The 15,705-nt window shown below is 41.4% G+C and overlaps 1 protein-coding gene across 4 annotated transcripts in view; it reads left to right on the top strand.

Annotated features, from left to right (window-relative positions):
* Nucleotides 1-15,705, top strand: part of LOC134538209 (ETS-like protein pointed) — a 506,080-nt gene that overhangs the window by 288,265 nt on the left and 202,110 nt on the right. The window contains exon 1 of one of the 4 annotated variants that reach the window (XM_063379311.1): nucleotides 9,548-9,680. The exons of the other annotated variants lie outside the window; for them this stretch is intronic. Coding sequence (XP_063235381.1) covers nucleotides 9,611-9,680 — 70 coding nt within the window. The 5' untranslated portion in view covers nucleotides 9,548-9,610. Of the gene's footprint in view, nucleotides 1-9,547; nucleotides 9,681-15,705 lie in introns of those variants that run through there. 4 annotated transcript variants of the gene reach the window in all.

The raw sequence follows: 15,705 nt of genomic DNA, 5'->3' as shown, positions 1-15,705 counted from the left end.
GTATAATTATTTGAATATTAGCATAACACGAAATGAACCCGCGAATTTTCCGGGTCTCTAGTCATGTCACTTCCGTCAAATGTTGACAGTCATCAAGAGTAGCAGCAGTGGTCAACGCAACCGTCTGTCGCCGTTGCTCTGTCGACTGTGTCGGTTATCAACATCACGTGATCGCCAGTCCGCTTGGCGGTGGTGCTTTTGCACGTGACATTTGAGAAAATGTTAAAAATGTGTGACAAGTTACGTGACACACACTACTCCGGTGACAATATATAAGTATTTCGCGGAATAATTGACTGTTAGTTTCTACTCAATTGCATAAATGTTTGCAATACTATTCTCATTATTGGCTTTAATCCATTGCCAATTATTTGCAATAAGTTTGCTAGGAATGTTTTTTTTCCCCTTCGGGATGCTACATGTAAAATATCGTACTTTGCTGGGGAAGCATACAAATGTAAGTTCCCATAGTTTAATAAATCTCTTAATTGTGGAAACTAAAACACATGCCTGATCATAGATAAATCATTGTTTTACAAATTTTAGACTGAAAAAAATGCACGCAAGAACATTTTTAACATGTCTGAAATGAAAATCTTAATGAATCAGAATGTTCATTGCCTTTGAACGACGACATCTCCGCCGCAGTAATGTGCCACTAAGGGAATATTGAAGTTAACAAATACCGAGAGTTCATTGTAAGCAAAATTTGGTTTGTGTAAAATGGACCTTAGTGGATAAGGCGTTACCTTGTGGTTAGCGTGTTTCCAACATGCACAGAGCTCGTTGTCGAGTAATATCTAGGAACCGGAAAAATTCGCGGGTTCAATGACCTGTAGGATGAACTCCATAGTTCTACGTACACTCGGTTAAATGCCACCCACTCATTGGCTGCTGTCTTGTGAGACGTTCCAGCTTAGAAGCCTGTGATTCGATAAAGCTTTGGTTGGGTTTTTCTCATTGGCCCAGAGTCATCCAGGTGAGTTGTGAACCAATAGCAGAGGCAGCACTGAGGTATAACGATTTGTATTTTAGTCTATCGCGTAGTAATTTCGCGAATTTTTCCGGTCTCTAGAAATATCCTGTGCTCCGTGGCGCGACGTATCTGTAGCGACGTGTAGCGTATGGTCGGAGCTGTCAGCCACGCTCCTGATTGGCAGGGGAAGTCACAAGTCAGGCAAGTCGCGAAGCTCACGAAACTATAACTAGGGACCTGAAAAATGCGCGGTTTAGATGGCCTTCAGGATAGTCTACACCAGTCCTCTGCACACTCGGGGCAAATAACGCCAGCTCGTTGGCTGCTGACTTGTGAGTCGTCTCAACTGGTTTGCCCGAGATTCGTCACTTCTTTCGGCTGAGGGTTTCTCATTGGCCCAGAGTCGCCCAGACGAACAGTGAGCCAATAGCACAAGCAGCTTAAAGGTATTTATGTATATGAATTTCAGACTATCGCGAAATGAATCTGCGAATTTTTCCGGTCTCTAACTATAACGAATCCGAACCACTGTCCACGGAAAGTCACGAAAAAGTTACCAACTGGATTCCACAACACTTTTATTTTCAGCAGCCTTTTTTTTTTTCCTTCCCAACTCGCATTTAGTCTTTATTGAAACCAAAAGCTTACATCAAGCCATGCACTCCCATTGCACAAATCTTTCAAAGATAATAGTATGTGCTTGATTAACCGGGAAATTTAGCACTCACGAAACACATACTTGCATAATTTATAGATATTGTTTGTGGGGCAAAGTGCGCGATGGCTTCGCCACGGTATAAACAAGGTACAAGGTGACGGTACAAGTACACATCCCTTGTGAATGGCGGAGGCCGGCGCAAGAGAGAGAGAGCCCGCAGGCTGTGCCAAGGTTCCCCCTCCCCTCGCACCGTGTCACAATCGAGGCTATATCGGGCCTCCCTTGTAGCCTCGCACAGGGGCGCTCGCCCCTGGGGCATGAATGAAGCGAGTGTGCTGCTCCTTCCCCCTTGGGGAGGGGGGGGAAGCAACGTGTGTGAGTACCGCCGCCCTCTCTCCCCCCCACATCCGGTCTCCCACCCCTCCTTCCCCCCCTCCCTGCTACTCTAGACCGCAGGGCCCATCGCCACGTGGTTAGCACTGCCTCAGGTGTTAGCCCGCGCCGCCTGATTCTCGGCCGCACAGGCGAACTGTTCACGGAAAGTATTTTGACGTGATATAACGTCTTATAAATAGGGACCGGAATACATCGCTGATTCAAATGACCTTTAGGATAGCCTCCATTATCCTCTGCATTTCTCAAGTAAACACGCGTGTTCATTGGGTACTAAATTGTGAGGCGTCTCCACTGGGTAGCTTGTGATTCGACGCTTCTTTGGTCGATAGTCTCTCATTGACCCCAGAGAGCGCCCAGTTAAACTGCGAGCCAATAGCAGAACCAGCAGAATTGTACACATGTTTGAATTTCAGCCTATCACGAAATGAATCCGCGAATTTTTCCGGTTCCTAGTGATGAAGGACTGGGTAATTTCGCAAAGTGGCGACTGCCTTTTGCTGGCGACAGACGACCTGACGCTCTTTCCATTCTGGAGCAGGGACCGATGCAGGAACTCGCGATTAACTAACGTAATTAAATTTATTAATATACACACAAGCGTACAGAACATTCTTAGTTTTTTAGTTTTAAGTTACACGCGCTGGCTGGCAGCCTGGGGTAAACGACAAAGTCGCCCCCCCAAATAACCAGTACTGCCCAGAACCAAATGCGGACAGCAATGTCCAAGCTCCTGTCCATTGCTTAGTAGCTTGTTTCTACTCTGTCCAACTCTTCTTCCGGAACCATCCTTCTGTTTCCTGTAACCAACCTGCTTGATATTAATGCATGTGAATTTTTGCATCCCGCATGTCTGAGCCCAGGGTTTTCCCTGTGTCTATGCAGGTTTTACCTGGGCCCAACTTATCTAGTTTTTAATCTAGAATAGTCGGTGAGGGGAGTTAGTCATGGCGCCTATTGCTGTCATGGCTGGCCAATCCCCTCCTAGCACATGATGCATGCTACCTCTCCTGCATGGCTTAAACCCTGCATGATTAGAGCGTATGGGCTTCGGCCTGAGACGCACTTAGAGTCTGCCCCTAACCCAGACCCCTCCCAAATATACTTACTTTTATTACTTAGGTTAGGAAAAAACACCGTGCGAGACAATCTTCTATAATATCAAATAGGTTAGGGCGGGCTTTTTAACTAATTGTTCGTGATTATATTTAAAAAAAAAATATTTAAATTAAATTTGCACAAACTGTAAATAATATTTGAAAATTGAAAAGTATGCAATTTTTCATCAATGTTTTTTTATGACGCTATCACGTAAAATTTTCGTCCGTAAACCGACTTTGCAGACAACCCCCTTTTTTACTGTCTTAACATCTCTTCTTCGGATTAATATGTGCTCTGCATACGTGTATCATTTGACATCAGCTGACATTGGGCTTGTTTTTTTTTCTCCTCGTGTGTTTATGTATTCATTTTTTGCTGTCCACGAAATCATTTCCCATTGCAATAATCATTTTAAAAAAACGAAAATGTCCCAAAATAAAACCAAAACGGTGCTGGAAGTCACACGCATATTATTGTTTGACGCCTCACTTCGTTTAGAGAAAGTTTTTTTAACATAAATAAATTGCGACTATCCACTTAATTTATGTGGAAGTTTATTATTACCGAACAGGTTTTTAGCTTTACAGAAATAAAAAAACTACACGTAAAAAAAATAGCACCGGTTTGAACGACCCCAACTTATTCTGACATGTTAGTACGTAATTCTCAGAGGCGGTTACAGGCAGTGTAAACACTTTCATTTGATTCGCGTTGTTTAATTGTTCTGACGACCTCGTCAGAACCTCTTCGTGCCTGAATACGCATTCCGCAGTAACTGCAGCCTTCAGCGTCTGTGCTGAACGCATGCAACCAGCTGAATCAGTCTCGCCACTGAATCTGTCAGGCGTGACGATGCTTGTGAATGATTGCCAGACGTGTGTACGCAATCATGTTTGTGAGGATCCCCTAATCGCACGACCTATTGGATAGCATTGGCGATTCTTTAAAATATACTATCTCTCTCTCTCTCTCTCTCTCTCTCTCTCTCTCTCTCTCTCTCTCTCTCAATGTGTGTGACGAAAATAGAAGGACATTTCTACCTGCCACGGGATGAAACAAACAAACGTGGTATAGTTTCGCGTTTCACTGCTACTGCCGCTTGTACAAGTGGGGAAAGAGCCCATTAAAACACGCGTACTCTAACACTGGACTCGGGCCGGTCAGTTGTAGAAGCGCTACTTGTGTTTTTGTTTTCACTTGGCTGTGTTGTGTCGTCCTTCGTACCCGCTGGCGCCGGTTTTTTGTTATGACTTCGCGGAGAGAGGATTGATGGTTTGGCGTATCGCGTGTCCCGGCGATACGTCGAAAAGGGGCGAGGTAATGGCAGAAACAACACTTCTTCTTCTTCTTCTTCGTCCGAACACGTCAAAAGAAAAAAAAAATCGTTGTCTGCAAAGTCGGTTTACGGACGATAGTTTAACGTGACAACGTCATAACAAAACATTGATGAAATGATTGCATTGAATGATTTATGAATAAAATTGAATCATTTTTATTGAATTATCACTATTTCGTATGGATAAAAAGGAGTGAAATGAACTCTACAATTTAATTGATAAATTTACTTTTATTCGCACACATTAATTCAAATATGTTTATTACTTTAACGAAGAGATTATTTCAACTATAACTTTTATACATGTTTGCTATTTAACTTCTTCCAATCCGTGTTATTCTGTTAAGGATAGGACGATGATAGGAAAAGTAGGAAACGAATGGGAGTGTTTCAAAGTTTAATGTGCCTCGAAAAAGTCAAATCGATGGTTGTTCCAATCGAGTGGAAGAGAGATAAATGCGGCGCAAGCGTACAATGAGCGTAACGGGATACAGCGTAACGGGATAATGTGCGTAACGGGACGCTTTTTCGTGCGTGCAGCCGGCGTTCATCGATTTATTAGACGTTGTCACGTCAAAAGACGTACCTTGCGCACTGAGAACCCCGGGGGTTGGGCGGTGAAGTTGCCAGATGACCGCAAAGACGCCGTCACCCGGTGAATTGTGCGCTGTCCGAGTCGCCGGTGCCAGGGTTTCACTCGATGCACCTGCCCTCCGCTGACGGACCGCTTTCACGTCGGGACGTCCAACTGCAGTCAGCGCGGAGGAACACGCGTGAATTCGGCGATGGTCAGTGCCGGAGACAGACACGGGAAATATTTTCGCGAATTTTTTTCGGTCGCAAGGTGAACTGCGTATTCGCATCTTTATTGGATCGCAATGTTTGTTTGGACCGCTCCCGTCTACTACGACTTTTAGGCCAGTGAGATGAAAAATAAAGATGGAAGTGTAATGAAAGAATACAGAGACAACCCGCATGGAAAGAAATGACATCAAATGAAGAACCACTAAGAAGAATGCAGTATATGAATAAAATGAGTTCCTCGTCGCGGTAACTGACTTATGCAAGTTTCTTGACGGTTCTTCTTGCATTAAGTAATCGAACCGTCGGAGTTAGCAAAAGCTACAGATATGATATTTTATATTATATTATTATGTTGTATTACATACATATATTATTAAGTGTCTATTTAATCAAAAGACTCTTGATGTCGACATTGCATACCCCGGAAACGATTTACGGAAGTTTTAATGAAATTAAAGAAATTGATTAGCAACATTAATATAGATGAAAAATCTTCAAGAAAACCCCAAAAAGGGGATTGGAACTTGAAGAGGAATAGAGTAAGAAATATAATTACATATACCTAGCCATTGGATTAGTTGTTGGCCAGTCAACCACGAGCTAGCAGTAGAGCGATCTAATCACATCGACCCACTCAGAAGAAGGGCAGGTTGGACGGAAGGGAATTCAGCCAGTAAAAAAGTATAGAGGTATGTGGGTAGGGTATACACAAAAATTTAAATCTTATGACTAACATCAAAATGAATCCGCGAAATTTTGGGGTCTCTAGTCGGTGCTAAATGCGTTACCAGTGTGATTAAAAACATCGTGAGCGCTATTGTATCGCATGGATGAACCACGCCTTTTATCTTCGTTTTGTACGAGACAAGGAGTTCCCGCGCTTTGGTGAGAGTGCAAGCCACGAGGTGTTTGGTCCATTTAATAACGTGTGCTTTCAAGTTAGTTGCTTTTAATGACGTAGTTAGGTACCTAGGGGCGTGTAATATTCGCGAATAAATCTGATCGCTAGAGACCGGAAAAATTCGCGAATTCATTTCGCGATAGGCTAAAATACAAATCGTTATACCTCAGTGCTGCCCCTGCTATTGGTTCACAACTCACCTGGATGACTCTGGGCCAATGAGAAACACCCAACCAGAGCTTTATCGAATCACAGGCTGCTACGCTGGAACGTCTCACAAGACAGCAGCCAATGAGTGGGTGGCATTTGACCGAGTGTACGTAGAACTATGGAGTTCATCCTACAGGTCATTGAACCCACCAATTTTTCCGGTCCCTACTCATTAGACTGCGATAAGGAATGCCTCCCTTGTATTAAAAGAGTTCTATACTGTAAACATGCCATCAAGTCCCCAGAGGTTTTTTTTGTTTTTGCACTCTCTGATGACGTTGAGGCTGTAAAGAAGCTTCACCGCAGTGAACCTTGTGTTTGTCGCTACCTGCAACCCGCTGTGGTTTTCTGGCGCAGTTGTCGAGCGGCGCGGCGAGTGAGCTTGGAGATAAGCCTAAGATGTCCATCAAGTTCTGTCCCTGCCCGATTACACCCGAATAATTCACCTTCGGCCAACCTCGGGTTTATTTATATATAGAGACACCTGTATTTCGCGATTTCATTTCACGTCAAGGTATTTCACAAAACACTTTAGCTTTTTTGTAAGAGTCATGGCAAGTTGTGAGGGTGCAGCAGTACGCGGTGACCACATTCTCATTGGCCCCGTCAAGAGCGGGACGACACCTCTCACCGACCTCAGCCAATAACCACAGGAGAAAAGCTACAGTATTTTGTGAAATACCTTGACACGAAATGTATTCGCGTATTACAGGTGTCCCTATTTATATATATTTATTTTTCTCTGTTTATTTTAATGTAGCTATACTAATCTAACTAACCGTTCATAGTGTTTTTAAAGTTTTTTAATGTAGCTAACCTAACCGACCACTTTTAATATTTGAATTCATTTTTTCCTGCGCAAAAAACAAAACAAATCCCGAAGTTGGCCGAAGGTGGAATGGTTCGGGTGTGATCGGGAACGGCAGAGAGGTCTCCCCGCGCACGCGCAGTCCGGTCAGGCGCCGACTGCGCGTGCGCGGGGCGCGCCGTGCATACTGCAAGCAGCGTCGCCGCGCATTCCATTCCCCTCGCGCGGCGGCCGAGTGGTTCGGAGCCCGGCCGGCCGCAGGAGTCACACCTCACCTCGTGTTCCCATTGGGCGTGCCACCGCCCTGTTGCTTCACTCCAGCAACACCGCGGCCAACAATCTGTCCTCACACTCTCGCCCCCAAGGAGGTTCAAACGTCGCGCGCGTTCCACGATCCCACCGCACGCGACAGTACAAAATATAGTTCCCCTTTTTCATTCCGCAAGTGCGAGATGCTTTAAAACCAAACAACGTAACAGCAGGATTCAAATTCTTTAATTCTCTCACGGATGTTACTGGGTAGCATGATTCAAACTAACTCCTAAGAACATTAAACTATAACTCTATATCTACGTGCACATTTAATTCACTTGATTGGCACAGCAAAATATTAAATGAAAGGTCCTCGAGTCTCTATAGTTCCAGTGCGCGCACTTTTACGGTATTATGCATGAACTCGTTTGCTGTATGTCTCGAGCAACCGGTAACAGGCAGATACACTCATCAAGTGAAACTCGGGGAAATTATTTGAAATAATGCCGAGCGTGACAGATATACAAAACCTTTTCTGTGCGCGAATTGCACGTAGTTTCGCACTCGCCGCTAGAATTCGCTGCCGGAGCAGCTACGTCGACATTGTGGTAACTTTACACAATAATGTGTAAAAGTACACAAGCTTTTTTTTATAACTACACGAAAAAAAAAACACTAACAGTCAATGTGTAAATATACACTTTTTTGCAATGTAAATGTTTAAATGTTTAAAATGTTTCTTATACCTGTATGTACATAGTTGTTCCGTGTAAGGTGTCTCAAAATTGATTGATCTCAAAAGGTAGTACGCACCACTGGTCTACGTGTCCTTCTGGCAAATATGTTCTGTACAAAGCGTTTCTATAAACTTCTTTATGTGGTAGTCAAGTTCTTGCAACTGAACTTAAAAGGTTGCTTTACAAGTGACGCTCGGTAAAATAGGTACCAGTGGTCAGGGGCGCAACAACAGGGGGGGGGGGGGGGCAAGGGTATTTTGCCACACCTCTGAAACCTTGAAGTGGTGGCAAACGGGGGCAAAGAAAGTGCTGTGTAATCAATTTTTAGATAGTAAAACTGCTTAAATAGCACCCTTTTCCACCTTGAAATACAAATTTTCCCGGAGAGAACCCCCGGACCCCCGCTTCAATAGGGGGGATCGATGATTCTTTATAAAAAGGTATATTTTGCCCTCCCCCCTCCCTCTTTTGGAAATTTAGTTGTTGCGCCCCTGCCAGTGGTACCAATTCCCCGGGCAACTTTTCCGCTCCCGACCGTCTCTTCACTTAAATTTTTTTTTGTCCTGTATTTACCTACTTGCCCAATGCAGAACCGAGCGGAATGTGCGATAACATCGCTCTAATTTGAACGTGGGGTTTCCACCCGCGCGACGACAAAGATAAACATTTAAATACAAAAAAAAATGTTTCCTGTCATTACGTACGTAACAAAACGTACGGCAGCCATTACTGCTTGCGTTTGAGAGTGCCTCCAATAGTTTAAAGTTATTTGTAAACTTTTCCCTGAATATTTCCAGTTATTAACTGCGTACATGATAAGCATGATACAACAAAATAAAGTTAAATGTTTTATATAAGTTTTTTTTCCTCCGTGTTTTTAAAAATTATGCTGGAACGAAACGTCGGTTAAAATATAAAATTTTTCGCCAGTTATCGTAATAAATACTTAGTATTATCTCGAGAGAGAGAGAGAGAGAGAAAGAAAGAAAGTATTTCGTATATGGAAAAAATAACTAGAGCCTTGTGCAGTATAAAGTTGCAATATGTTTCTTGTGGGGATACAGACTTATAAATACTCCCGTGTGGGTCGAAGCAGACGAGGCTGGAGCCGGCTCCCAGCTGACGTGAGGCAGGTAGTGGCGCTGTGTTCCCACGCCCTGCAGCGAGAGTATTCATTCATGAAACCCCTCCCCGCCCGGCCCGGCCGGGGGAGTGGAGGGGATGGCGCGGCCGGGCGGGAGTGGAGGGGGCGCGGTAGGGGTGACGCCCGAGCGCGGCGCGCCAGTGTGACCCCAGCTCCCGGCGTGAACGGACGCGCTCGCGCCGACAGAGAGACAGGTCCTGCCGCGAGACGTGTGGGTGCAGGGGGGGAAGGGGGGGATGACAGGTGCGCGCGCCTCCCGGCTGCTGGATGTGCTCTGGTGACGCTTACACATGTGCATCGACCGGCGGACCAGCGCCGTGATGGGAATCAAAGCCATGAAATCTTTCAGCAGGATCAGAGGTGAGCGCACAGACCGGATACGAAACAAGAGCCTCGAAGGAACCTCCCTCCTCCCACCACCCTACCCCCCTTTTTCTCATCCCACCTCCTAGACCGTCGCCAGTCCAAATAATGGCCGAAAGGATCCCTCGTGATTGTGTGCTCAAAACGAAGCATTTGAGGTGCTGGCTCGTGGTAGCTTGTCGAAACATGGTACAGTGAAATGTAAACAAGGTCAGCTCGTAGTTTTGGAACACAAACCCCGTGGTCTCTTACGTCATGCAGTCTTGCTCGTGGATGTGTTTGTGCGTGTGTGTGAGTGTGGTTTTTTTTTTACCACCGACGTGTATTCCAAACGGCGCGTTAAAAAAAAAATCAACTGCTAATATAATGCTTCGTTGTCGCGAGTTTTGAATTTATGCACAAATTTTTGGTTTTCGTTTGGTAGGCTTTTCGACTCAGTTCGGTCGTACGTCAGCAAGATCGTTCAGCGGTGCAATGCAATCTATATGATGATCGGATGAAGCTGTAGGATGCTCTTAATTTTAAAGTCTTTTAATTACTGGCCCTTTTTTTCGCCCCCACGCTGTTTTGTATTCACCAGTTTAGTGTTTACAAAGCTATGCTAGGCAGGTAAATGCGGCACAAATGCGTTACTTTGTATTTGCATCTCTACAGTAACTAGCCTTGTGTCCTCTTTGGCGAGACCTAGGCAATTGGAAACACGTCACTCAATGTCACCGAGTGCGTTTACTATTCCAAATACACCAGAAACCAATACCGGACAGGTCTATGCTACGAACACAGGCGAGCGTTCAATAAATAACCTAATGACATGGATGGAGTGATTATTAAATAATGTTTTTTTATTACTTTAATAATGTATTTTATTAACATCCTCCCAACTTCTATTTGGAAAAATATTTCTAACAAAAAAATGTTTACGCTCATAATGTCGGTGTCGTAAATCTTTCGAGAAATGCTATAATGTCACTGATCACATTTTCTGCCATCTATTAGACTTGTGTTACAACGATGGCAGATATGTCGCACAATAATCATGAAGCTATCGTTTATTGGTTTTGAGTGTATTTGAATATACGCACTGGATATCCACTGCTTCTTGGTTACTATGAACAGTTTAGTTCAGTGGAATTTAAACGTTCTTTGTTTTATGCAGATTTTTCCAAAAATTAATATGATAGCGCTATATCTAAGAGGCTGTGACTGACAAAATTATTACATTAACAATCGCTTTGAGTATTCCAAAGTTTTATTTTTTTAATGCGAATTTAAGTGATAATTGAGGTCACTTTCTACGATGTGTTCGCCAACTTATCAGTTTAAGTGAATCAGGTTAATTAAATATTTCGTGTTGTGCGAAACATAAGACATTTCGTGGTGGAAACAAACAATAATTCTTCGCTACGGAGCGAAAAGAAACAACGAGAAATAGAAAGCAATAAATTTTTCTCCTCGACTGATTGTAGACTCGAGTTGTTTATTTGCGTGTGTTTTGTTTTCGTTGTGTTTGAAATCGGTTTGGAGCCTCGGGCTTTTGTCATTAGTATTCTTGGGTTAATAAGCTGTTTTGGATCATCGGCGTATAAGCAGCTGGCTAGTAGGTATAGGTTCTTGCTTATTGTGCCTACTTAAGTTTTTTTGTAAGTTTTACAAAGTCAAAATTAAAGTATATGTTTATTTTACAATACGTTTATGATAAACCTGTGTTCATTATAAACATCAAACAAAGTATATTCTTGTTTTAAAAACAAAGGCATTTTAAGTTTTCCAAAGCGATTTGTCTTAGAGGTAGCAGTGTTTTTTACTTACAAATATTTAGAGCCTGTTTTCCAAAGTATTATCGGCAAATTTCTTCGTGGGCTTCTTACATGAAATGCGTTACCGTTTAGTGAAGAATATTTATTTTTATTTCACTAGGTTTTTGGAAGTTTTATTTCCTCAGCACATGCTGAAGACAAGTTCACATGCTTGGTGAAAGTTTGGATGAAAGTAATAGTTCGAAAAAAAAAGCGGGGGGGGGGGGGGGGGAATTTGTCAGCCTACACACACATACTTCACGGAAATTTTTTCTGTACTTTTACAAAATATTCCTTTTGCAAAACCAGTTGCCAAGAAATACTTGTAATGCTACAGTAAAGATATTGCAATTTTGTACAAAACATGGTATTATTTTTGCTCACATGAAATATTTTTTTCGATATAATACTGAGTAATTCATACGGAAATTGGTGCTTAATTTTATAAATATTTCAATTGATTTTTCATTCAAGTTTAATTTTAGTAAACCATGGAAAAGAAAACAGAATATTAAACAATTAGACTTTATTTTGTTTCATTATGCTCATTAATGTGAGTTGATACTGGAAAGCTATTCAGGGAACGGTTTACGATAATTTTAACTATTGGATGTAACTAATGTACTGGATTAACACACAGCATAAATGCCCGGGTAAGAATCCAAGTACAGTTGTTTTCATGTAAATGTACAAATTTACAAATATCTGTTATTTACATGAAACTTATGTTACATTAAAAAAAATACAATGTAGACAACTGTTTGCCAATATGGCACGTTTTGACTCGTGGAATACTGAAAAACCTACACTATAAAATCACTTAAATTGATTAAATAGAATATTTCGTGACCACTATAACCTGTAGCTGCTACAAATCAGAGCCCAAAGAAATGTGGGTCGTATGAGAAACTTCGTTTTGGAACATTGATGACTTAGTTGAATGATAATAAGTCGGTTGTAGCTTTCAGTGGGTTACCGTCTTCAAATAGGCCTATTTGTACGGCTGGTTCATAGCTAAGAATAGCCTACAATTTGTAAAATAGATCCTTTTTCGTGTATACTTCCCGAACACATCGTAGAACAAATCCTTCCTTTAAATGTCAAAATTACAATAATTGTGAACCCATTGATCCCGTAGACATGCATGAATCTACTAACGATGTCACAAAACGAAATGGTTAGCAGCGATTATTTATTGGTAGGTACCGGAAAAATTCGCGGGTTTAATGACCTGTAGGATGAACTCCATAGTTCTACGTACACTAGGTAAAATGCCACCCACTCATTTTCTGCTGTCTTGTGAGACGTTCCAACGTAGCAGCCAGTGATTCGATAAAGCTTTGGTTGGGTGTTTCTCATTGGCCCAGAGTCATCCAGGTGAATTGTGAACCAATAGCAGAGTCAGCACTGATGTATAACGATTTGTATTTTAGCCTATCACCAAATGAATTCGCGAATTTTTCCGGTCTCTATCTATAGGCCTACTTTGGTTATTGACACACATGTCTATATTAAGCGGCAATTAATCGTTTGATAATCTATTTCAAAGGCACTTTCACTAACCTTAAAACGAATCGCTGAAGTTAATTTTCGTTCAAACGAGAATTTTTTTTTTGAGAGCCCTGCGTTGTAAATAAATTAGTAACTTTGATAAGAAATTCTTTGAAAATTGATTGCAAATATATATAATTTTTTTTAATATTTAAATTAGTACCTAATGAATGTGGTACAATTCTTGTGGAGTTATTAACTTTGTCTCTTAATTTGTGACAATCATGAAAATACATTTTGTTTGTCGCGAAGAAATGTATAATATTATGCTTGTACTGTTTCAGTAAAATTTTTTGGCAACTATGTTACAAATAATTTCTTTGTACAACGCACAGAATGTTTTTTATTTTTCCTGTGCGTTTAAGATAAGCCTTTTGAAGCAAGTACATACGGGCGTGACCGTGGCTAATAGGCCTACTCATGCCTGCCACGCCAAACCATGTGCTTTGTTTCAGACGTAAAAGAGAGTTGTTAATTAGCATATAAGCTGGAAATTAAACTAATCGCGCTTTCTTGTAACTCGCTACCAGCTTTTCTTTTGTGTAGGCCTGTCTTATATTGGTGACTAAAACATTTCGTGACCAATTCTGGTATTGATTCTCACAGACATCTCTGGCTTGTGAAAAACTTAAATAAAAAAAATTGGTTGTCTGTAAAGTCGGTTTACGGACGATAGTTTAACGTGACAACGTCATAACAAAACATTGATGAAATGATTGCATAGTTTTATGAATAAAATTGAATCATTTTTATTGAATTATCATTATTTTGTATGGATACAAAGAAGGAGTGAAATGAAATCTACATTTTAATTGATAAATTTACTTTTATTTGCACTCATTAATTCAAATATGTTTATTACTTTAACGAACAGATTATTCAAACTATAACTTTTATACATGTTTGCTATTTCACTTCTTCGAATCTGTGTTATTCTGTTAAGGATAGGACGATGATAGGAAAAGGAGGAAACGAATGGGAGTGTTTCAAGTTTAATGTGCCTCGAAAAAGTCAAATCGACGGTTGTTCCAATCGAGTGGAAGAGAGATAGATGCGGCGCAAGCGTACAATGAGCGTAACGGGACACAGCGTAAAGGGACAATGTGCGTAACGGGACACTTTTTCGTGCGTGCAGCTGGCGTTCATCGATTTATTAGACGTCACGTCAAAAAAGGCATAAAATGGTTGTACGTAACAGACTACGAACACGTGGGTATCTTTGTTCCGTTGTTTTATCTCATATTGATTAATTCCCCCGTAAACTGACAGTGTAGCGATGTAGGGGCGATAGTAGCGACCCCTTAGCTTGCTTTCAAAAGATAATAATTACTAGTCAGCGGATTATTTTAACGACCAGACTTCATTTTAATACTGATTAAGTGATTACAGATATCATCATATAATAGGCAATATCCTACAATTTAAACAGTGGTAGCTATACTTCAACAAAATTTTTAGGCGTATCGAATATTCCGTCCTTAAAATAACGACCGCAGGTTTACGTCGGTCATTGTCAAACGTTGCTTGCCGGAGTTTCGGTCAATTTCGCAGACACTATCTTCAGGGTGGCATACCTGAAGATTGCGACTGCAGCGTTGACCGAAACGTCGGCGAACCCCAGACGCAGTTGGAACACACAACTCAATCAATCACATTTTCTTCTCGAGGATTGGGGGGGGGGGATCGTTTTCCCACTGTTTTCACCTTAACATTACGATGGACACTGGAACCCATGGGTATCTTGTTTAACATTACAGGCTGTGAGTTGAGTTAACTTACTTAGAGCGTGGACTCATAAAGTTATCTATGCAGTGAGGACGACTTTAAAAACTTGTTCATTACTCCGCATAGAAAAAAATTTCTGAACTTTAACAAAAAAAAAAATACCTTGGGGAAACCGGTTTCCAAGAAACAGTTTGTAATACCACAATAAAGATATCGTGACTCTGTTCATCACACGGCTATGTTTTTTTTTGCACACATGAAATAAGTTTTTCGAGATAATTCTGAATATTTATAATAAAATTGGCGCATTTTTTATTTTAATTTGTTTCATTCAAGTATAATTTTTTAAACCATGGGAAAGATAATACAATATTAAATAATTGGACTAAAATTTCCTTTATTATGCTTATTAATGCGCGCAGTTAATTCTGGAAAGCTATTCATGGAACAGTTTACAAATAACTTTTAACTATTGGAGGTGCCGGGACAAAACGCAAAGCGTAAATGCTTGTGTAAGAATCCGAACCCAGTTCTACTGCGAACACAATTTTTGTTGTGATGCAGTTGTTCTCGTGTAAATGTACAAACTTACAAATATGTGTATTTTCTACATTAATATTTCTGCGAAATTTACAAAAAGACCAATTACAATGTGTTAACGTTCTTGAATCTTTGCGACAGACCCGACCAATTTCTTTATACCAACTTCCCGGTTCGTTTGATTGTGCGTTACTCTACGTAGGGATGTCGTTGCCGACTATTAAGTTCGTTTCATCTGCAGTGATGATTTTTTTTTTGCCGTGACAACGTCTAATAAATAGATGAAAGCCGGCTGCACGCACGAAAAAGTGTCCAGTTACGTTGGGTCCCGTTACGCTCATTGTACGCTTGCGCCGCATTTATCTTTCTTCCACTCGATTGGAACAACCATCGATTTGACTTTTTCGAGG

Source organism: Bacillus rossius, chromosome 13, assembly GCF_032445375.1.
Source record: "Bacillus rossius redtenbacheri isolate Brsri chromosome 13, Brsri_v3, whole genome shotgun sequence".
Classification (NCBI taxonomy): Eukaryota; Metazoa; Arthropoda; class Insecta; order Phasmatodea; family Bacillidae; genus Bacillus; species Bacillus rossius.
Note: the sequence above shows the minus strand (reverse complement) of the source record. Positions and strands in the feature narration are given on the sequence as shown.